At 41.3% G+C, this 25,422-nt stretch overlaps 1 protein-coding gene and 1 long non-coding RNA gene across 2 annotated transcripts in view; one reads left to right on the forward strand and one right to left on the reverse strand.

The window, feature by feature from the left end:
* Positions 1–25,422, reverse strand: part of Cast (calpastatin) — a gene marked incomplete in the record, with an annotated part of 114,191 nt that overhangs the window by 54,166 nt on the left and 34,603 nt on the right. Inside the window, 2 exon segments of the mRNA XM_013512987.1 lie at positions 1,997–2,053; positions 25,059–25,130. Of these exon segments, the coding sequence (XP_013368441.1) occupies positions 1,997–2,053; positions 25,059–25,130 (129 nt within the window).
* LOC106148252 lies at positions 19,716–24,126 on the forward strand. The gene is made up of 3 exons (XR_001233528.1): positions 19,716–20,047; positions 20,220–20,323; positions 23,628–24,126. It is a non-coding gene; the product is annotated as an uncharacterized LOC106148252 (long non-coding RNA).

Consider the following 25,422-nt stretch of genomic DNA (forward strand, 5'->3'; position numbering starts at 1 on the left):
GGGATAGCCTTTTATTTTAAATTTGTAGAAAAAGATGAAGATTTGTCTTCAAATGGCACCTTTTCTCTGAAAGCTCAAATATTTGGAGACATAAAGTCATCCAGCTCAAGCTCATAAACACCTCCAAGAGCAGAGCAGAAGGGTGATTGATGACAGTAGCATAATTGAAATACACCAAGCAAAGAGAATTGAGGCCAAAAGTGGTCCTGAGTCACGCCCTGGTGACACTTCATCATGTACATTTTGTTTTTGTGTCTCCCTGATTTCTCTCACCTACTGTCCTCCCTCCCCTGGTTTCCTAGGACTGCCAAGAATCCTCATGATTAATGTTTCATGATCCCTGAACAGTTTGCTGACACGTGCTCTAAAAAATGGCGCGCTTGAAATAAGCACTGGCCTTTCAGATACAGGGAATTAGAATCACCAACGGGTTAGAAGTGAACCAAAAGAATAGAAAGGAAATCCTGTATTTCTGACTCTCCTTTTTATCTTTTACTTTTCATGGATTGTAAGTTCAATGAAAAATTTGTTTTATAGATGCTTCTTCTTTAGTCTTTTAATGTTATTTTATGATTAAGGTAGTACTGGGGGGGGTATAGCTCAGTGGTACAGTATTTGCGTAGCATGTGCAAGGTCCTGGGTTTGATTCTCAGCACTGCAAAAATGATAGGACTTGAAAGATGAAGCTTGATATAAATAAATCATGACAGCTAATGGAATAATCAATCATAGGTCATTTAATGTATACTTTGCAAACATCAAGAAATTGATATAAATATAAAATATTAAAATACAATTCCAGATTTAAAGAAATTTAAAAATTAAAATAAACATTAATGATATTTATAAGAGCTTAGATAAATGGGTTTTCAGATATTCAGATATTGTAATACTGTAGTTTAAGAGGAGACCATATGATTCTTGGTAGCACTCAATATGGTGCTAGGCAGCCGGGCATGGTGGCACCCACCTATAATCCTAGCACTTGGGAAGCTGAGGCAGGATGATCGCTGCAAGTTCAAGATCAACCTGGGCTACAAAGTGAGCTCAAGGTCAGTCTGAACTGCATAGAAAGACCCTGTCCCAAAAAGTCAAAAATAAATAAATCAATAAATAAATATGGTGCTGCATTCCCCCTGGGATGATGGGAAAGTAATATGGAAGGAAGAAAACAAATAAACACTGGTGACTTTAAACAGGCAACCTAATAATAATGAAGCTGGAATGCTTCTTAAAGGCACTAAAGAATGCTGATTTATGAGTTGAAAGCATTTTGCAAATGTTCCTACTTATAATTAATACCTTGACATATTCACAAGAAATAGAGTTTGAGACACAATAAAGGAGGGTATAAGGTAACTTTAGTCAATTCTCAGAACTAGATTTACTCTACGTGACAATTACAGATAGAGAACACTCTTTTATTTTTCTTCTAAAATTCCAAGAAATCATTATAATAAACTCCAAATAGAATTCAACAAGTGTTTGCTAATAAAATGGTATCCTTTATGACCTAAATTCAGAAATTTCAAAAGGCACCTAAAAGAACCAGTGTGTTTCACTTGTTTCTATATCACTTCATGTAACTTTTCCTGTTTTTGTATTTGTTTTTAAGTGTCCAGAAAAATAATAAAGTTTTATCAAGAAATTAAGAACTTAGGTCCAGAGAAATGTACTTGGACAAATTATTTTCAATTCAAAAACAACAAACAGAAAATTCCAACCACTCCCAAGTGACTACTCTTTCTAGATATTCTAAAACAATAGATGTCTGTCCACAGGTGTGTTCAAGGTAAACATTAAAAGTAAGGACGAGTTCCCACAGAACCCTCCAAGCTGGGAAGAAAATGTTCACTTCCATGGTATAACCTTCCCAGGATACATAACTCATCTGCCAACAGTTAGTGTACATATTTGATTTGCTTACACCTCAAACTACAATATAATCAACCTAAGGTAGCATTCACCCAGGGTGACTCCTGAAGGTCCTTCATACCTTAGTTTCTGTGGGATTCATACTGGAAGGCTGGTTGGTTGCTCCAGAGGCTGACATCTAAAAAGAAAAGAAATAGAGAGTCTGAGTCTATTTAACCTACAATCTACATTGCTCTAAGCTCTTCTTTACAACCCTACCCTTAACACTTCACCTTGGTTTTACCTGGGTTATAGCACCACACCCATAAAAATCCAGTAAATGGTATCATCCAGTGGGTGAAAATCTTTGTAACCAAATCAAATGGTTCAAATTTGGGTTCTATTTTCACTAAATAACAGTGGCAAGTTACTTAAATTTTCTGATCTTTAGTTTGCCATCCTCAATTGTGCTTCAGTAGGTATCTACCTTGTAAGTTTTTTACAAGACACTGTACAGCATGTAATGGCTTGGTAAATGTTATTAAAACTATTGTTAATATTATTTTTTAAAGAAAAATGGACTTTGAAATGACAGAATTTTGTTTAAATTCCAGCTTTGCCCATTACCAGCTCTGGGAATGTGAGCTATTTTCCTGATTAATAAACTGAGCCAATAATGTCCATTTTGCAGATCTCTAAGTATTTGCAATAATATGTGTAAAATGTTTGACACATTGTATCTATTACATTACTAACACACTACTGTAACATATTATGCAAAACATAAGGGACAAGGAGAAACTTCAGGAAACAGAATCGAAGGGCAACAATCGTCCTTTCAGAGTATGTAAGGAAAAGGTGAGTGACAGGGTGCAGAGAGAATTGTGCTGTATTATGTTTTATATAGGCCCCTCCTTGGAGAGTGAGCTGGAATGCTTGGTAATAGAAGGACTCAAGGAACACCCTTCTTAGGGAAGGTGGAGTCCTGCAGTCCAATCACATAAGCCTTGGCAACACTTGTGCATGTGGACTCTCGCACAGTATTGAGTACAGTGCTGTTCTAGTACTTTACCTATCTTGATTGATAGTAACTTCTCTGGTTGATAGTAAATAAACAGTATCATCTTTGCAAATGCCTACCCAGGCTCACTTAAACCTCCTTAACATTTGAGTCCGTTAGGCCTTAGCCCAGAGATTCCATCTGGCCGGAGGTGCCTTCTAAAGCAACGGGCTGTCAGTAAACAGCTGCTATCCTGCCAACAATACATGGAAAAGCCTATAATGCGGACTTCACTCTGTCTTTAATTCCTGGCCTGGAGCCACTTCGGAGCTGAGTCAGAAGGCAGCATGAGCCCCTTCCCGCTCCTCCCTTACCTTCCCCCACCCCCCACACACTAGCACTCACGGTGACTCATACGCCAGAACCATCTATGGCCTATGACCAAAGTCACCTTCTCCATAGATCTCAGCTAGTGTGGGATATATTGATGGTTATAGTTAAATTACCATGATTTATAGATAAAGTTTTATTACACTGGCTTTTCAACAGTGAAATGAACTTGTACATTCCCGAGCACCCTTAGGCACCAATCAGGTACACACCCACTCCAAACACATGTGCTCCTGCACACACGCACCATCACATGCACACACAACTCACTCCAAACCTCTGGTCACTGTAGCAGCCTCTCTCATATTCTCTTTGTGATAAAGAACTGAAAGATGTGCCAAGGTAGATTTTTCCTACCATTAAGTTAATGAACAAAAATATGAATCTACATTTTTCCTTGAGATTACAATTTGTGGCAAAAGCACCATGTATATATATATATATATATAATTTTGTCTTTCCACAATTAGAATTAGTTGTACAAATTTCCGTCCAAACTCAAGAAGTCTGCCCTTGTTAATCGCACTTGTTCAATGATTCACCATTATCATATAAAACCATCACGAAAGCCCAACATTCCTCAGGACAGGGCTTCTTAAATTGAAAATCTTTACTCAAACATTAATTTATTTTAAGCACTCAAATTTATTAAAACATTCATTAAATCACATAGGTTTGATTTGCCCATCCTGCCTTATTACTTTACTAAAGAATACGAGGGACAGTACAGTGTGCACATGAAATAGCAATGTAGAAGTACGGAAGACAGTGCAATGGGAATCCAGCTGAGGCTGTTCTCAGGACAGATTCCTCTATAAAAGCTTGTCCCACACAAAGTATGAAGCATTTTGAAACTAGACTATAAAAATTAATTCAGGGGAACTGGAAACAAGGGCAATGATCCTACTCCACTGTTAACCCATTCAACTCTAGCATCTTGTAGCTGGTTCAATTTTTATTCTATAGGGAAACACAGGTTTTTCTAACCTGTTACCTCTGAACTGAATGAATACACTCCCATTTCACATTCTTTTATATGGTTTGCAACTGCAAACGTAGGTGTGAATAACTATTATAGTAAAGTAAAACACTGTGAAAAGTTAATCCATCCATTGATTTTTGCAGAGAAAGAATCTTAGCAATAACCTTTAGTACACAGGTTTTAAACAGCTGAGGAAAGTGACTCCTGTTCCAGGTTCACCACGATTCACTGGCTCCATGTGCACTTACCCAGAACACAGTGTGTGCCAGGTCCTGGGTTAGATGCTGGGTGAAAGGAACAGATGTGTCCCTGCCCTTGAGAAAGATATGGACAAGTAGATGATGGCAAAATAACTACTCCACCAATTACTTGCTATGAAGAAAACTCGTAGGTCCCACAAGAACACAGATTAGGAAACTAGCACAAGAGGTGGCAACACAGGATGTGACAGGTTATGTGGTGACTGAAGGATAAAGGGGCCTTATCCTGGCAGAAGGCCAGGCAGGAACACACCATGCTCAAGGACCCTCTGTGCTATGTGTACTAGCACTGAGACCTAGACCATTTGATGTCTAAACCAGTAGCCTACTGCCATGCCTCCCATTCAGCTGCTCCTGCTCACATCATAGGGCTGCCAGGTTTAAAGCACCATCATCAGTGTTCATGTACATGCCTCTAAGCAATCAGCACTGTAACTGAGACCAAAGTGCAGCCAGTTACGGTACTTTCCCTCCTAAAGGGTCCAGGCAAATATCTTAATGTCCAGAGTACTATCCTTCATTTCTAAATTTGAATTAAGATGTGAATCACAGTAACAAGGACCAGAGAAAAAGTGCCTAACTATGAGTCATTCTCCATTCAACATTTTTTTTTAAAGCAATGAGATAGGGATTAAAAATACACAGTGAATAAGATACAATCATAGGGGCTGGAGATTTAGCTCAGCGGCAAAGCGCCTGCCTGGCAAGTGCAAGGTCATGAGTTCGATTCCTGGTACCAGAAGAAAAACAACAACAACGACAATAACAACAAAAAAGATACAATCATGGCCTTGGAGTAGTTGAGTCCAGAGAGACAAACACACATCCAATAAGTTTACAGAACTACTGCAGTGGTCTACTGAAGGCAGGAAGCAGTCTCTCATGTGATAAACAAATGGCTGAGTTCACAGTTGGTTTCAGCCTCATCTCAAACAATCTTGGTACTGTGTCCAGATACAGTAAAATAAACCAATACAGTAGGAGATTAGCTGCAGTCTAGGACAAAAATGAATAATTCTACACTTCATTAACAAGACATCTTACTTTCTTGAATAATTTAACACAATCTCTTTAAATTTGCTTATTTGCTACAGGAAGAACTTTGGAAGTTTATCACAATAGAGATGTTAAAGGGATGATGATACACTTTAAGATAGTTGGAAAATGAAAGTGGCTTTCTTTCACACGCACGCATTTCTCAAAGGTCTCTCCCTTGCAAGACCTTGTAAATGGGCCAAGGCAGGAGGGTAGAGTTTCTGTAGAAGTGGCTCCTAGAACGCTCACATATCTACTCTGCTGCCCTTTAACCAAGTGATAGATCTCATTCTCTCAGCTCCTTACATCCTGTCTACCACAGCACTGAGTCCTCTCATATCTCGAGTGGCTCCTAAGACTTTCAGCTTCTTTCCAGGCACCTCCAGCTGGTTTATGGGAGTCCTCACTACCTGGCGTCCAGCTCTTCAGCCTCACCTTGAGCACCTCTCCGATCTCCAGCTACCTTGGCTGAGAAAATGCATACAGAGTGTAGCCTCAGGTGCATCAGAATTCCACCTCTCACGTCAGGCCTCACTTCCCTTCTCCACCCCATTCCTGGCAGCACTCCCATGCCCTCCCACTGACCCGCTTTCATGCACCTGGATCTGCCTTTGTTTGTTGAGGGTTACTAAGAGCATCAGGCTGACTGAGTGGACTCTGCTTTTCCACTTGATAATCCATCAGCAACCCATCAGTGAATCACCGACTTCTTTCTCTCTCCCCTCAGTGGCTCCTGCGACAGGAGGAGCCCCAGGTTCTCTCAACATAGCCATGACTTGTTCACTTCTGAAAGCTTTTCCCACCTACTGCATTCTTCTCTGTATTCTTCACAGACACAGACACACACTCACACCCTTTATTAGCGCATACTGGTTATACAGACTAACAGTGACAGACGTGTACACACATAACATACTTTACTCATTTCCCTCCATCGCCTCCCATTCCCCACATCCTCTCTATTTTCATGTGTTTTGGCAGCGGGGGGGATTTCAATGTGTATAATGTGTTTCAATCACATGCATGCCTCTATTACCTGCCCTTATACCTCCTCGCCTTCCCTCACTTCCCCTTCCTCTGCTTCCGTTCCTCCTCTTTCTGCTTTCCTGTCATCGTTTTTAGCTTTCACAAATTAGGGAGAACATAATATGTGTCTTTCTGAATCTGGCTTACTGAGCTCAACGTGGTAATCTTCAGATGCATTCATTTTTTCTGCAAGTGACAAAACTCTCCATCCTTTAATACTCAGCCACCAGCCTTTTTTAATCCCCCTGGCTCAGGACACTGATTTCTCCTCATACGTTTAAGTATCTTGTATTGTATGAACAATTCATCACACTATATCAGCAGCCTTGCAGTATTACGGCACTACATTATTTCACTTTAAAAAACAAAAACTGAGAAAGATCTAGGCTTATATCTCTGCTTTAGCACTTATTCATCCCAACTAAATAATCACAGGGTGCCTCAACTCCCTTACCTGTACTGTGGGGATAACGCCACCTGTTCTGGAGTTGCCCTAGGGAGCAGGCCCTGAACCACCTGGATTCAGGAGCACTGCTGGCTCCAGCCCTCGTCATTATTTTTCTTTTCTTTCTATTGCCACACCTACCCTTGGCCTGTCACCTACCAGCTGTACCTGGCTTGCATCAAAGTCCTTCTTGTAATCTCGGGGCCTTGGTCTCTCCCATCCCCATGCCTAAGCCATTTATCTCTCAATCCTTTCTGACTATGGCTGCCTGCCCACTCTTTTGAATAAATGTGTCCCATGTTTTCACACTGATAAAAAAGGGATTGTTTCCCACTCTGCCCCGGATAAAGTTAAATGCCCTCTGCTTGATGTTTTAGGTTCTTCATTCTTTGACTTATTTACTCAACCACATATCTCACAATGGACTGGCTTCCTATCTCCTTTCCAGCCAGGACTGATTCTCTACCGTCTCATCAGCACCTCATCAGGTGGCATAACACACACAGTAAGAGTGTGAGAGGGGACGATGACCCCCAGACTCTCTGCTGCAATACCGCTGACATTCGATGCATGTACAACCTCAAGCAAGTTACTTAACCACTTTGCTCCTTGGTTTTCTCATTTGTAAAATGAGAATAGTAGCAATTCTCACTTTGCTTAATTGTTTTAAGGAAAAGTAATTTAATGTATGTGAATCAACTATAACAATGCTTGGTAAGTGGTAAGTGCTGGGGAAATGCTGCTATTACCACCATCACCACCATGTTCCTTTCCACCTCTGAGCTTTGTATCTTGCCTTTGCCATTGACAAGGAAGCTTCTTTCCTGCCCAAGTCCCCACTGTTCCTACCCTTGAAGATCTGACTTGAGCCAGAATGCTGGTTGACCTAGCTGTACCTCTTCTGGGTATCTTCCCAAATATGTGTTTCAGTGACATAAGTGTACTCAGGTTCCTAGCAGTACAATTCATAATAGGTAAATCTTAGAAGTGGCTTATATGCGTGTCAGCAGATAAGTGGTAAAGAAAATGTGGTATTCATACACAGTAGAGTACTACTTGCCTATAAATGAGCATAAATTTGAGACATTTGTAGGAAAATGCATGCATCATGAAACCATAATGCTAAGTGAAATAAATCAGACACAGAACGTTAAGTATCACATGACTTCTCTTATATTAGCAACCCAAAGTATAAATAATCCAAAGGGCAAACTAAAAGACCAGTGATAGAACACAAAAAGTAAATATTGTAGATGGGGGAAGGGGATCTAGAGGTAGAGGAAGGTAGCGGAGAGGAGAAAGAGTAGTAAAAGAGACTAAAACGCAGTACATGTACTAATTCCCAAGATGAGATGAATATATTCATTCTAACAAGAAAGACACAATGCCTGTAACTGCTTTAGCTCGTATTATCTTCTCTACTCTTACAAATTTGTCCTCACAGGAACATTTACTCATATTTCTGCATCAGAGGGTTATTGAGCTCTTTTTGAAGCACACATCATGTCTAGTCAATGAAACTATGAATTCATTAAGCGGTGGAGCTATTTCTACTCCCTTCCGTGCCTATATGGGGCTAGTGTGTGGACGCGGACAACTCAAATATCACTGTTAGTTAATTTTTTTCCCATTTTCTGCCAATTAGTTTCATTCAAACAAAGAATGGAATATAATTTTAATACCTAGGTCTTTATTTTAGAAGAACATAATCAGTCAGAAGACTTAAGTTTTAGTCTCAATGGATTCTAAGTAACCCTGATTTTTCAGGAGGCTGAATACACTCCAGTTTCTCACCACGCACCCCACAGGGTTCTTGTGAAAGTCTAGGCAGATACCAAATCTTAGGGCAGTGTGGACAAAACACAGAACAAACATTTTAAATATTGCATAAATTAAGAAAATCTGACAAATCAGTAATTGATTTTTAGTTTTTAAGATGAGCTCAGCTAGACGTATAAGAGAAAAACAATTGGTTTCTAAACTATGAGTAGGCTCCTAGTTCATAGCACACCCTGACTAATGAAAGAAAAGAAAAGAAATTGTGGATATAAAAATTACTCTTTCCTCACAAGGTCTATAAAACAGAGCACAACATGAACTCCCCAGAGCAGGAGGCAGAACTGACTCAGCTGTGCATAACTCCACCCCCACAGTTTGACTCTTAATAGTTGCTTTACATGTATTTGTTAAATCAAATGTGTGAATCTGTCCATAAAGTAACACAACAATATTTTCTGATGGTCTCTATTCAATATGGTATGAGTTTTATTACTTGATCATCAGAACATTTTTTCCACAGCACAGGTCATAAAACTGGTGAGGGTAACACGTTTTAAACATCTCATTTATATCATTATGGCCGTCAGTAGGGAGTTGTACAACTTTAAAAATACATACACACAAAATCCCTGAACTGCGACAAATAACAGGCACCAGACAGGGGCTTTTCTAAGGAAAGCACTTATTTTCTTTACAAACAACATTTACGGACCCAGTCAGTACAATGGAGATTTATCTGCTTCTTTCTGTAATGAATCATTCACCTCAGGAACTGAACATTCAGATGTTTAAGTTTGTGTACCAGCATGCTGTGACAGCATGGCATACCTTCTTGCAATGCCTCTAATTATTAAGCATAATAAGAGACCCGAGAGACAGTCGCCTAATGAAGTATAGTCGTTAGTCATAACAGAAAGCATGACTCTGGTGAGAGATAAACAACAGATCATCAGCGAATGAAGCCGAGCCATTTCCTTAAAGACATAGCACTGCAGGCAGATCTAGTTAGGGTGTCCACTTCAATCTCAGAAATAGTACATGACAAGTTTGATTGGGATTAATTTCTAACATATAACATGACGTTGTAGTTGATCGAGAGAGACTTCCTGAGCTGTGGGTTTATAAGACGGTTAGGAAAAGCTTCACAGAGGAAGTAGGAACTTTTACTGAGTAAATATGAATATCGTTGTGTGATCAATAAGTAGACAGGGACTTACAGAATCTTCTATGTGTCAGAAACTGAGACAAGCATCGTACATATACGAATTCAAGAAAATCTTGAGAGTCAAACATTATTATTTGTATTCTGCAAATAAAAAAAAAAACCTGAGGCTTAGAGAAATGAGAGGATTTTTCTAAGAGTACACATTTTGGGTTTGAACATAGACATGACAATAATGCCCAGGACATGCTTGCTGTAACAGGTTGACTTCCTTCATTTCAAAAATTGAAACCAACTCTTTGGGTTTTGCAAACATTGCAGATGGATCCTGGAATGGGCCTTCCCAGGTGAGCCAAACAGCTTAAGCAAGACTTGGAGGTGGGGAAGTCCTAGAGATAGTCCAGAGTAGAACAGATAAAATGCTACAGCATAGGGCAATCTGAACACTATCTGGGGGGAGACCTGAAGATAACTGTAGCTCATCTGATTATACTGTGCATTCATGAACTATACTTCAAGGTATACATAAACTTAAGATTAAAAACAGTGCCCAAACTCAACTTGCTCTGGGGAGTAGAGCACACATGAAACTTTCCTTCTGACAACATATGGGCAGCTTCAAAATAAACATCTAAATGTTGCCTGGCAACCGAGATAATAGCCACAGCTGATGTGTGATCTAAATCCAAGTAAGGAAGACTGTAGAATGTTTGGGCACACCCTGTGAGTGTGACGAGCTCTGACACTGGACTAGCCCAAGTGCTTAGAAAAATCTAAGTCAAGCTTTCAGTCTTACGAGGCAACAGATTCATTTTCACTGTTTTGCAAACTCCAGACTTCCTGTGCGTGTATGTGTGTGTGTGTGTGTGTGTGTGTGTGTGTGTGTGTGTGTGTTTGATCTGTGCCAACAATAATTATTCTATAAGCAAGGAGAAAGGAAACCACCCAGCCTAGACTCATCATCAAAGAATAGAAAAACAGCTTCTGCCCCACCACCAAAGTTATGTTCATGCTTCTAGGAACCCTGGTTGCTTTTCTTACCACATGAAATAATTATGTCAGACCTTTGGCTGCCCAAGAGATGTCAGACCTGGAAAAGTCAACCTATTTTCTTTTTTTGGTCCCTCCCCTGGAGAAGGCTTATCACATAAGGATTTACTTTAGCTTATGAGGCCCGTTATTCCAGAATGGCAGAACAAGCAGGTGGTTACCACTGCTTTGAGAAGCTGCACATTGATCTCTCACAAGAAAATTTAACCTTATTTTACATTATGGCATTTTATTTGGACTCAAATGCATGGGTTGTCTATGCCCATATTCTACTCAATAAGAAAGAGAAATACAGCCGAGTGTGGTGGCGCACGCCTGTGATCCCAGAACTCGGGAGGCTGAGGCAGCAGGATTGCTGCGAGTTTGAGGCCAGCTACATAGTGAGTTGAAGGCCAGCATGAACTGCATAGTGAGACCCTATCCCAAAAAGACAAAAAAAAAAAAAAAAGAGAAATCTTTGTAGCAAAGACACAAATTTGTATAAATCCTAACAGGTTCTGAGCTCACTGAAAGCATATTAGTTATTGACAGCATAATTATTTTAAAAGAATGAAAAATTCTGAGCTCTGCTGAAAAACCACTTCAGAAGCCTTTCAACTCAGCTCCCACAGGTGTAGACCTAACAGAGGGTGAGAGAAATATAAGGCCTTTTATGAGCTCATGTGCTATAAAACCAATTACCAGCCTCAATGTCTTCGGGAATGGCAGGATCTAAATGTGTCCAACAGACAGTGGGAAGGAATTACGAAGAAATCTTGAGATAGAGACAATTGTGTACAGGTTGACAAATGGACCTGGTGTACAACCACTGCTGAGTCTACCATTCACTGTAATGTACATTTAATAAGAAAGCTGAAATGGCAAGAATTAAAGCAATGTCCTTTTGTCAAAGTTGATTTACAAGTAATAAAAATGAAAATGAGGAATGAAGTAAAACGTCATTCTGGAAATTCACAAATGAGTATTGAGAACAAGTTCAGCCTTAGAAAAAACTGAAAGGGGCTGTGGGTAGTAGTTAAGAAAACCACTCTGGATCTAGGATATTTGAGTTTGAATTCTAGCTCTGCTACCAGCTGGATGGCCTTCAGCAAAGTCTTTAAATTCTCCGTGCCTGTTTCATATACTGGTGTCATCCAATTATTACCAATCCTTTTACCCTCAGGTAAAAATTCAGTGAAATAGAACAGATTATAAAGAAAAATGGATTTGAAGCTGATGGAAAAACATGAGCACTGATATTTATCTTTCAGTCTAAGCAGCAGTTCTGTAATTCTTACACAAGGGAGTTTTCGATTACACATTACTTAAATCTACATATCAAAATTTCCTCATACTTAAAGATGGCTAATTTACTCCTTCTCTACTGCCTAAATTGTCAGAAGAAACTGTCAGCTAAACTATTACCCATTCATTCCAATTGGTGTACAATTCTCTTTCACAGAAACTTCATCCATCAGAGAAAATTTCAATAGTATTAACCTATCAAGCCTAACCATACAGAGCATAATATTGATTTCTACTACTTCTTTTTTTTTTTTTTTTTTTGGTTTTTCTCCGGTACCGAGAACCGAACTCACGACCTTGCGCTTGCCAGGCAGGCGCTTTTGCCGCTGAGCTAAATCCCCAGCCCCGATTTCTACTACTTCTTAATATAATACAAATCCCTCTCTCAGCTTTTTTTTTTTTTTGAGACAGAGTCTTACTGTGTAGCCCAAGCTGATTTGAACTCACAGTGATCCTCCTGCCTCAGCCTCCTGAAAGCTGGGATTAAAGGCATGTGCCACCACACCTGGCTCTCCCCTTCACTATTTTCTACTATCTAGAAGTAAATCACTAAATGGAGGATTTTGTAAGGCCAATCTAAGGAAAACTACTTGAGAATCAAGTAGAAACTTGCTATCTGTGTGACCCAGGGTCATGTTACTTAACCTCTCTGAATGTCTGACTTTCATTTATAAAAGTGTCATAATACCTCCTCACGATTTATATTCAAACCCTAAGAGGAATAAATAAAATGTTATGCAAATGAATTAGCACAGCCCTTTTCCAACTCTTCCAGGGAGCAGGGTGCAGGATAAATGGCTCACGGGGATATGGAAGCAGATACAACATCTGGGACTAGGAAGTGAATGCCTTAAGGAGAAAGGAATTCTGGCTTCAGGCCTCATGCTGAGTTATTGGTGTAGAGCCAGGAGCTACAAAGAAGCAATCATCCACAAACATGAGCTTTGAAAATTGCCCACCTGCCTAGGTTAATAGCAAAGGAGCATTCTTTTCTTTTCCTGGCTGGCGACATGAATTTAAAAACACAATGTGAGAAAGAGGAATTCCAAACTTGTGCTACATCTAAATTCATCCAGCCATGTGGAACAGAGGCTGCAAGCCTCAGCATTTACTCTGATGAAATCTGAACAATCCCAGGCAAAGACATATTAAAAACTATGTGGTAGAGACCAGTCTGCGACACACAGGCAAAAGGACTCTCCCGGAAAACAAACTCACTAAAGATGCATTTCGGGCCGTGTGTTCCAAACTTCATCAGGATGTAAAACACCATAAGAGAGAGTCAGCGATTACAAATATGGGAGAAATCGCTCTTCAGGTACTAAACAGAGAAGGAGCCTTTAAAAATGCTTTAAAATTCAGGGATGAGCAAGGAATGAAATCCCCAAAACACAAACAAATGAAACTATAAACTACATGTACATGCACAGAAATTCAAATGACTGGAAGGTAGATCTGAAGACATTACAGTGCAGCACAAAAATAAATGAATTAATTAATTAAATTAAATATGAGAGAGAAGAATACTGGAAGATAAAATTTATTTTCCTTTTTTTGTTTTTTGGTACTGGGAATCAAACTCAGGACCTTGCACTTGCCAAGCAGGCGCTTGTGCCACTGAGCTACATCCTTAGCCTCCGGAGATAAAATTTCTGGCTACTGGTTTCAGTTCCCTGAGGCAGGCTCAGCCCTCTGGAGTGGAAACACCTCGGTAAATGGAGTATTATAAAATAAATGATGTCTGAAAGAATGTGAGACACTGTTTTAAACAGATTGTTAGCATGGGAATATTTACTGTGAAGGACTCTGATGATTATTAGCCATAGTAATAGAGTTATATAAAAAGAATGCATTGGCTCTGTTTGATACAAGTCCAATTTTCTATTTTTGTGATAAGGACAGAGAAAAATATAACTAAAAAACAGACAAATAATTTTAGTGTCTACTACACTGTCTGGCCACATTCTCATTACAGCTGATGAAGAAACAATATGGCCAGGTGGCTGAGCTTCTGGTTTCTCTGTAGGAACAGCATTCTTACACATTTTCCCCAACAACTCTATCCTGGGCAGTTCTGGTGGTTTTAGGGTCTGAACTAGGTCTCTGAAACTCAAGTCACTTGTCCAGGGGACTTCAGTACATTGCAGAGTCCAGAGAGCAAACATACTAAGAGGGCCTGAATCTCCTATTCACCGTTGAGTGCAATGGGAGTAGTCCAGGCTGTTGCGCAGGCTCCAAACATGGGCCATCAACACCAATTAGTTCAGTTCATGGGAGACTTTCACTATGATTCAGAAGCTTGAGAACTCAGGGATGCCTAGAATTCTTACCAAGATTTCAGTGCACTGCCAAGGCCAGCAGACCACTTAGAGATGGGCTTCAATTCACTTCTTAGAGCAGTGGTAATCAAACTTTCAAGAGGTGTAGGGATTTATTTGGTGATTTTATCGAGCCATAGAGCCCTCAGTGATTCTGACTGGATGGGTCTGAGGTGGGGCTTCAGAAATTTCTATTTGTAACTATGTATTCCAAGTAAATTTGATGCAGATATTCCCCAGACCAGACATGATATAGCAGTATCTCAGAGAAATCCAGGAAGTCTCAGAACATCTCCAGGACAAGCTTGGAAGAGCACCAGGGTTGTGGATTAATCTAGAATCACTGTATTGGTCTACATACTCCATGTGGGGTTCAAGAATCTTTTCTTTTCTAGCAAGACACCAAATGCTAAAACACAGCTGTCTGTACTTATGGGGATATTAGCTAGGGAAGATCACAACTACTTATATCACAACTGCTTCCATCATTCCTCAGTCTTCTATCAGCAAGCCTTACTGATAAGACTCAAATCAAAGTTAACCTCCATTTATCCATTTCATACTCATTATTGCCAACATGGGCAGACCTTAGAGCCCACTGAATTGAGGGACATTACAAGAAGTTATCTTAAAAAACTCGAAAAAAGCAGACCTGAAGTCTTTAAGATGTAAGAATTCCACTCCCACTAAAACTAGACATTAGTCTTTTTTTTAAAAAAGAGTGTTCCAACTGGATCTATAAGAAAACGTACAACCACCACCAGCAAAACAGACCAAGCAACTCTGCAACCCACATGTGCTAACCATTCTATGAGAGGAACTGGGGAAATTATGAGAGATGGGTAAAACAGAGTATGAGATTCTCCTCATCTATTTAAGGGATGTGTATACACCGAGCAGTAGCTGTCAAATATGAAATCATAAACTAGAGTTAAGAAAAGTATGGAAATCCAGGGCATATGACTCTTGATGAGTTTGTCTGTCCTCTTTAGCACCTTAGTGTGGGTGGTGAAGAAAGAAATAGGAAGGTGAATAATAGCAGGAATTTTTAACCCTCCACACTTGTTTGGGGAGGTGCTAAACGGTCTCTAGTCAAACTGTATGGAGCTCCAAGACAAAATGGAAATCTCCAGAATACCTGACACCTGATGGAAAGTCCATCCATCCACAAGGAAAGGCTGTCAAAATGTTCTCATCTGGGGTCATGGAATTAGAACTCTCACTTTCACAGAACTATACATGTAGACATGTGTAGGGGCACACTGCATTGTCTTAACTGGTAGGAGACAGTATGGAAAGAGGACATTATGAAAATTATGAATGAGGGAAGCCATGCTAAGGAAGTTGTATGTGTAGCAGACTGAGTGGTCCTGTCTTACATTGACTCTGCCCCCGACCCCTGAAAGATGTCTCAGCCCTTAACGTCTATGGCTGTTGTCATTTTCTGATTCAGACTGGTCACATGGTCACACATCTTCTTGAGGGACTATTTCATTCTAAAGAAAAAGCAAGCTTCCACCTTTACCATATGCTTCTTCTACTTTGCTTGATTGACTCCATTTTACACTGTGAGAGCAATGCCAATTAGCACTTTTCACATTGTTTCTTCACATTTGTTACATGGAACACAGTTCTGTATACCTAGCATCATATTTAGCTCATTGTAGAAGCTCAAGGAAAAAAAAACATAAAGAAAGGGTTCTTTTCTCATATTTTTTGATTACTCATTCTTTAACCTTCACCCAATGGACAAACAGATGCTAAATTTAAAAAAACTTTATATTCAAATTCTGGAAAATAAAAATGAACATGACTGTACCTTTTCTGTCAACCCAAGATGAATCTCTGTGTTAATGCAAAAGGATCTTAGGACTCCACTCATCTTATGATAAAACTAATCTTTCACAGTCTAATAATTATTTATTGAGCAATTGGTATATGGAAGGCACCAAGGAGGACACTATGAGGACACAGAGATGGGGATTCTGATTTTGGGTGGATTGTAGTGTAAGAAAAAGCTTGCATACTAACAACTGAAAAACTGAAATCAAACAAGACTTTAGTATGTGACACTTTTTTATACAGTAAAGCTCATTTTTTGAAAATATTTTAGAGAGATTTTAAACATATTCTGGGAAACAACACAGCTTGATTGGACTTATTTTCTTAGTCTGTAAAATGGCCCGAATAAGAGTATTTTATAGCTGCACTATCACCACAGCATGTCCAGCTCTTACTATGTCAGAACATAGTATTTTTCTGTAAATGTAACTATAACTATTAGTACTCTGTTATATGGATTATGCTGATGTATTTTTTACTGAAAACTTTACAGTCACTTTGTAATAATTTATCATTGCTCTGTGTATACAACAGAGTGTATTATACAGCCCACACTATAGGGCACGAGCAAAACAACTTTGCTTTGTTAATGGTGTGATTGCACAGTTTTCATCTAAATCTCCAGTGGCCAGATAAGCAGATTTGCTCAGAAGCCATCAAGTCTTAGATGTTCTAAAATCCTCTTTAAAAGTGGAAATAATAGGACACTTTAAAATTATCATCCAGAATACTAAGAATTGAAGAACACTGTGTAACTGACATTTTCTTAAACGTACAGCTATTCACAAAGAAAAAATAAAATGAAATTGTTTGTGAAGGCCATTTTACTTTTCCAGTACTCAGATTATTAATGCAGTGTGTCAGAAAAACTGGGATAAAATACTTTCCTCTTATGAGGACAGACATACTGATGCTAAAACATGCATTTCAGATTCCAACGATCTCCAAAATGAGGGAATGGCGGGGTAGGATGACAGAGGAGATACACAGATATACATGTACACAGGAGAACAGAGGTTGTGAATTTCTTGTTTAAACAGAACTAATTAACCTGCACCTTGAGGAAAAGCAAATAGTTCCGCCTAAGAAGCTGTGATAACTTCAAGATATCCCTGTTAAATATAGACCATGAGTAGGAACACCAATACCTGGCCCGTTATAAAATGCTAGTTCAAATAGATTATTCATGTTCTTCTGACAATTTTCTTTCCTTTTTGGTTATATTCTTCCCAATTGTTACTTTATGTGATTCCTTTTAAATCTCATTTTAGGAGAGATACCACACTCAGCCAATTCTAGCGGAGAACAATCAAGGAACTGAAGCTCACCACTAACGCTATATAGTCAACGGCCCTCATGCATTGGGAATCCTCTCAAAGCGTGTGGAGGACACCATTAGCACAGGGATGTGCAGCTTTAGAAAGAGTCTCACTGTCTGCGAAGCACACACCTGTTTGTAACAGACACCAAGAGCACTGGCGCGCACACGGGTTCCCTCTAGTCTCATTGCTATTGGTCATCAGGTCCCACTCCACCAGTCTACAGATGTGGCCTTTCCTAGCTCGGCATGATTTTGCTAAATCTCACTATGTGATGTTACTTTCATGCCTCCTAGAACCGAAGGAGCATTCTCCACCACACCCCCAGGAACTCAATATTCCTTTCACACACGGAAAAACCAGTGTGCAATAGTCCAATTCATGCCTACAAGCAAAACATCAGGAGGAAGTTATTCATTAGAAAATAAACTTCCTCTCTCTGAACAGGACAGCTTGCCTGCAATGCAGAGGTTTGTTTCCTCTAGAAAACGTCTCAAAAGGCAGGAAAGTCCCAGAATTTGCTGACTAAGCATCCTGTCCCCGTGGGCTCCCGAAGACTAGAGAGATCCTAAGGTCCCACTCTCAGGAAAGCGGTATGGACTCTCCTGCCTCATTTTCTCAAGCTGTAAAATGGGAATAACGATCTTGCCTCTTGTCCATTAATAAACGGAGAAAGCTGAGCCCTAACACTATGGGAGAGAGGGCTAAATCTCTGAAAAATCTGTTACCCTGCAACAGTCTCAGGTTGAGTTCAGGGAAACAGAACTGAAACATGTTCCAACACTTGCCACACCACACCCAGCATGTGTCAGGTACACAGAAAGGTCAGAGTGAGCTCATTCTCTAAAACAGAGGTCACGGGGTGGGGGCGGCGCTGCGGGTGGAGGCAGGGGTCTAAGCCAGAGACCAAAGCGCCAAAACAAATCGGCACAACTGCTGCTCTCCTTCTTTCAGCCTTTGGCCCGGGTTACACAAATCCCTTGTTTTGTAACCTTCACGCGGATCACAGATACATTTCCAGCTGAAGGGCCAGTAACAGGGCTCAGGGCAGGGAGAAAGGGGCGACAAGAAGCACAATCGAATTTATAACACATCTGGAAAGAAACAGATCCTCAGAGCGCAGACCACAAGAACTGCGCGATGAGCTTGGGGAGCAGCTGCAGGGTCGGGGCCGCGGACAGCACGGCCGGAGCAGTTGCTCCACAGGGAGGCAGAGGCCGGCGTGCGTGGAGCGAAGCAGACAGATCAGTACTTACTCTGCGTGGGACTCCCGGGGCCCGGCGACCTCAGCTGGATTTCAGGGATGTTTGCATTCCTGCTTGGGAACTGCCCCAGCTTTTCAGTTTAGTTAGAGCTCCGGCCTAGCCCAGCGTGACGCGGCGGGGCGGGTCCCCGGACAGCGACCGCAGCAGCTCTCCCTGTCTCCTCCCCGCGGCCCCGCCTGTAACCCCGGCCCCGCCCCGCCCTCGGCCACGCCCCCTTATCGAGCCCCCCCATCTTTCTCTCGCGGCCCCGCCCTCCTCCCTACTGCATAGTCCTCGTGTGGCCCTGTCCTTCTCCCGCGGCCCCTCCCTCCCCCGCGCGGCCCCGCCCTCCTCCAGGCCCCGCCCTCCTCCAGGCCCCGCCCTCCTCCAGGCCCCGCCCCTGCACGCGGCCCCGCCCCGGGAATCCGGGACAGACCCACAGCAAGGAAGTAGCGCAGAGCCGGCCCCGGCCTGGCATCCTCGGCTGGCGAACGCAGCCCTGCGTCCTGTGACCTGCGCACCGCTGCTGCTGACAGGCCTGCCGCTCCCATCCCCGCCCCCCTCTGACTGCCAAAGCAAGGGAGCAACGTGGGTGGCTCTTTGCAAACACACTCCCCCAAATATCTTTCTTTTCCTTCCTGCCCTGGCGATTGAACCCAGGACCTTCAAACTAACCTATATCCCCAGGCCCCCTTAATTTTTTGTTTTCTGTTTTTTGTTTTTTTTTGAGACAGGGTCTCACTAAGTCACACACAGGAAAAAAAAAGTTATTAAATTTTAAAAGTAATGTCGAAAACTAACTTTTCCCCAAACCATAAACCAACCACAACAGACTGGACCGAGAGCTGGGGTGAAAGTGGGGAGGCGTGGTAGCCAGGGTTTCCGGAACAAAGACCTCAGCCCCTGGAGAGGCTGACGGATGGACAGCCAGCGGCAGTGAAGAAGCAGGCGCCCTGGACAGTGTGCGCCCCACGCCCCGCACAAGTCAGAGCGGGAGCGACGCCCCGACCTCCCCCGAGGCGGTCCTCACTTCCGCACTGCCACACGAACTGGTCAAGTATGAGGCCTTTCAACTCTAATATTTTATAATTTCTGGAGAAGATGCTGCCATAATTCCTGATTAAAATGTACCTTAAAATTACTTTTTTGTTAATAATATTACATTTCCTTTAAAAAAAAAAAAACTAAACCTGAGCTCATCCAGTTTTCTCTTATGTTTGTTTCTCCAGGGACAAGGACAGCTCAGGGCGACTTATTTGGGCCACACCTTAGTAGCGATGAGCCCTGGACTCCAAGACCCCAGTGTCAGGCAGCTGTGTCTTCCGCAATGAAGGTGAGTATTTCTGTGTTCCCCAAGAGCACAGATGAGTAACTGAAGGTTATAAAATAAATTTTCCGAAGAGGCCAGGGAGCAAGGGGCTGGCTGCCTAAGCGTTCCTGCTCCCCTGAGCTGCTGTAGCTATAACAGTCTCCATGAGGCATCCTTTCTCCTACAGGGAGGGTTTCCAGATCACCTGCATCTGAAACACTAGAGATGCCCCTTCACTGCTAGGAGAAATCCTGGGCATTGCTCCATCCTGGGGAATCAGAATTTCTTGCTTTGGAAACTGTGAATCTGCTTTTTAACCAGATTTTCCAATTTATTCTTAGGCAATCTAAAGTACAGAGAGTTTGAACTACCCACATTTTGTACAATTCAGCCCCTTAGCTACTCATAGTATGATTCCCAGGCCAGCAGCCCTGGGGACGTTGTTAAAAAGCAGAATCACAGCACCAGCCCAGACTTCCTGAATCAGAATCTTCATTTTAATGAAAACCTTACTGATTCAATATGCACATTAAAATATGATAATTACTGATTGTATCTTATTTTTTGCAAGTTTGGTTATGTATATGTTACCTACATACTGCCATAATATAATACAATTACCTGCCATAATTGTATTGTTTACTTAATTGAAAATAGATTGACTTTTTAACCTGTTTTAAGCAAAAATATTCATAGGGTTATAAGTTTTATGTGCCATTTTACTTTTTATAGCACATGAAAGTATATGCACAATTATTAAAGCAAAAATGCTTGCCTATCTTAACAAAGAGTCACCCCATAACCACGTTTCGAGAGTACTGTGGAGTGACTGTGACACTGAATGCATTATCTATCAGCCCCTGGCTCATATTATGGACAAGGAAAGAGTTTGAGAGAACTGTGGTGCCAAAGTTCTCAGAACTATGTATGAAAAACAGAACCCTCAGGGCTGGGGATGTAGCTCAGTGGCATAAGTGCTTGCCTGGCAAGCCTGAGGTCATGAGTTTGATTCCTGGTACCAAAAAAAAATTCAGAACCCAAATCACAAAGTATTTCTCTGATGGCCATTTACTCTTTTGAAGATCTTCTCTCTAGGCAGGAAGGAAAGTCATTTCCACCTTCTGTTTAAATGTCTGATGTTGCTGCGCTGCTTGTCATCAGTGACTTCCCTACTGTTTAATCAGGTAATTCTGTTTTCCTCTCCCTACTGGGTAGTTGTCATTTGGCAGTGGACCACACATTTGGAAGCCTTCCCCACATACTGATAACTTCCCCTTAATCAGTATGTGCTTTCCTAAAGTAGAATCCAGAAAAGTCATGTCCTCGGATTCCCCCATAGCCTGACCGAGGCCCGTGATTTACTTCGGCCAATCGGACGCGCCGCACAAGAATGAGATTGAGGTGGTCCCTGTGAGGAGACAGCTGCCCACAGGGAGATCAACATTATAAGAAGGTATTTCACTGGACAGGATTGGCAATGGCAGGAGTTTCTGGCGCCCAGTGCTAAATGTGTGGGGTGTGAGCTTTGGTGGTGTCTGGGTGCAGCAGGAGAAAGCCCCAAGTGTCCTGTGCACTGTTCCTGGCTGTGCGGCTTTACATTCTTCCCCCTGCACCTTCCCAGATTTCCCTTCAAGCTACTCACTTAAGAAAATTTAAGAAACTCCTTTTGGCTTAAACTAGTCAGAGTAGATTCTACTAGGAACTAACAGCTTTAATCAATGCATCTTAATAGCATAGTCTTCTACAGAGATATTTCTATTGCAGCCTGAAACTTGGCTTCCGAACAGTCTCTTTTCATTATCTGAGAACTGGCTCAGCAATATAACTACATGAGTAGTTATGGATCACAACTATCATCACGTTGACTTTAGTAAGTGTCTATGATTTCCACAGCCTCATTAGAAAAATTTGGTAAGAATTGCATGTTAAGTACATGACGTATAACAGTAACTATTTTGAGTCAGTAATATCAGTTCTACTTAAGAGCTTTGGATCTAAGCTCAGAACTACATGGAAGATGGGACAGTTTTTATGAGCACGTTATTTGTAAGAATTCTCGTGAAACAGCTCTGCAGGGTGTGGAAACGATTCTATAATACACAGCTCCTGCACAGGCTTCAAATTAAATACTTGTTTTTCAAGACTGACTTTAGGGTATTTGCAGTCATTTTTAAAATTATCACTGACTAGAATTTTCAGGTTGAATGTGTGCAGAACTAAGTAAACCAGGATGACTTCTCACTGTCAATTATAATTACCACTTGGTCATGACATTTCTGAGTGGTTTGGAAGAGGATTGGTTTGCCCGTGTCTGTTATGGTACGTTGTGTAATAACTATCCCCAGCTTTTCTCAACAAAGCCTGGGAATGAAAATTTTTGAAAGAGATGTTCTTACTAAAGAACTCTAATCTGACATTTTTTTTTTTTTTGGTACCGCAAATCAAACTCAGGACGTTGCACTTGACAGGCAGGCACTTATGCCACTGAGCTATATCCCTGGCCCTCCAATGTGACATTAAAAGGAGAAATTGGCAGACAGGTTCTTCTTTTATAACTCTGTAAGAGCTAAAACCATGAGAAAGGTGGGAGGGATGAATTAAACCCTGGTAAATGTGTTCAGGAAGCTGCTGAAGGAAAGTGAGTTAGAAAATCCTAGTAAGAAGAACAAGAGAGATAATATTGGAGGTGGGAAAGGACAGTGCTTTAAAGGTAAGCAAGTAATTTCAGGCTTGACTTTAACTACAAACACCATGAACACGTAGCTAAGATGCCTGTGTGCCCCAGCTGTGTCACACCCCCACCCCCAGCTTCTGAAGACAAAACATTGTTGAGGGGAATCAAATTCCTTACAACCATCACAGTTAGAAAGGCTGGATGAAAACTTCCTGTATGGAAAAAGTGATGGGGAAAAGGTTCTAGTTTCTATGACTTTCAAGTCAAGTCTTTTTCAAGCTAAACATTAGGTGTGGTTTTTCCCCCACATTTAACCTCCCAAGGTTTAGGTAATAGCAATCCTGGAAAAAGTTTACAAATGACTTCACTAAATATCATTGTGTGTGGGCTTTGCTAAGGCGCCTTCTCATTTTGAGAGGTATAATTTTGGTGTAAGTTAAATATAGGTCCACATAAACATAACATAGAATCTTTCCAGTTGGAGACCATCAGATAACACAAAATGAGGACAGACGAGGGTGATCACATGGAGGTAGATTTCCCCAGCACCAGGGTTACCAGGTACCAGGCCCAGGGCTCTGTGTTTAGATGTTTGATTTCATCTCAATTTCACAACAGCTCTGACAAGAAAAGTCTCCTTCTGGGGCCCCCTAGGATCAATAAAAGGAGTGGCGAAGAGGAAACTTCAGCCTCAGTCTGTTCCGCTGAGTGAGCAGCATCTCTTTACCAAGGAGCAGCCCCTGGAGAACAGCAGCAGAAGAGAACTAATCTATCAGGTTGAGATTCATGTTCGCCCCAAGTACAAATGTTTAAAAATCCTCTATTTAAAACTCACAGGTGATTGGTGATTTTTATCATTTTCCTGGGTGGTGGAATGAAGATTTGAAAAGGCCTATAAAACACACTCACGATCTTACATTGGGATGGTGTTACTGCACCCAGCTTGGAGAGCTCAGCCTGTTCTCACTTCTCAGCTCATTCTTGGTTTGGGCACCTTTAGGATCTTGGAGCTCTGGGAGATGCTAAAATATTAACGCTAACGCTAATGGTAATATTAATGCTAAAATGGTATAAATGAAAGAGTCCACAGACTTCCGCAGCATGGCCACCAATTTCAAAGGGAAAATTGCTTACTGAAATCATTATGTATGTCATCCTGAAACAGACTAAGATTTTAGATAACCTGAACATACTGGGAGGCCACAGAGTTGCAATGGATTGAGCACAGAACTGTTATTTATAAAAACTATCAGCTAATGCTGTAGTATCCTTTGCTGAAAAGTATGGTTTCGGCGATTTTTCTTTGGAAGGTGCAAAGCGTCGAGGTGTTGATTACCAACGCTCAGGGAGAGTTTGTGGGATCTAGTATCGTTAAGGACCCTGTGTGTGCAGCAAACCTGGGTTTCAAGCCTGCCTCTACCCTACTGGTTTGTGAGTGTGTCGAGATCACCTCTCTGTGAGCCCTGGTTTCCTTAGGATAAAGGAATAATAATAGGGTCGCCAGGGGGTTACCTAAGGTAATTTCATAGGGCCCTGAGAGTGCCTGATATGGTTAATGCCTATGAGGGAAACTTCCATTGTTTTCTGAAGAAGAAAGAGGGCAGTATTTTCCTCACAAGATGTGTAGAAGTCCAGTATAACGATAATATTATTTACTGAACACATTATTCTATGCTGGGAGTGATTATAACATAAATGGTTTTACTAGATTTTAAATCATTGAAATCATTTTTAAAAAATTATATCCTCTTGCTGGGTGTGGCGGCACATGCCTCATCCCAGGACTTGGGAGCCTGAGGCAGGGCAATCACCATGAGTTCCAGGCTAGCCTGGGCTCCATAGGGGAGGTCAAGAGTATCACTGCAGAGTCACCCCCTGTCTCAAAAAATTTTTTTAAAAAAAGAAAGAAACCAAAAGAAAAGGAAATGATATCCTCTCCTCCAACACAGAGGGGATAATTTGTTCAAATATTTTCAGTGATGTATGAGTACGGCTGGTCTGCCCCACAGACCCTGCCCACTGGGGAGGGGTTACCCTGTAGCACAGAGAAGAGGAGGGGCCTTTTGCACTCAGGAAATGACTGACCTTGGTCACCTGGGCTGTTCCACTACCGTGGGCTCTGGAGGGTTGACTGCTCCCGAGGCTTGCTGCTTTCTTCTTTAGAATAGAAAATATTAGTTTCAGTGAGGAAACACACCTTTACCATGTACATAGTCAAGTGCATCTTTTCCTAATAATAATATAAATATCTCCACAAGCAAAAATCAGAATAAATACCAACACACCCAACGCAGATGCAAATTTTTACTTTTTCATAATTTTTCCACAAAACGATATAAACAATGAAAATGAAGAGCAATCTGCATAAATCTCATTGTTTAATACTGAATGATTTTGGAGAACTGCAGAAATCATCATGTGGGCAGTTGTCCTTTTCCACCATAAAATA

The sequence above is a fragment of the Chinchilla lanigera genome, unplaced genomic scaffold, assembly GCF_000276665.1.
Source record: "Chinchilla lanigera isolate Chin_1 unplaced genomic scaffold, ChiLan1.0 scaffold00017, whole genome shotgun sequence".
Classification (NCBI taxonomy): domain Eukaryota; kingdom Metazoa; phylum Chordata; class Mammalia; order Rodentia; family Chinchillidae; genus Chinchilla; species Chinchilla lanigera.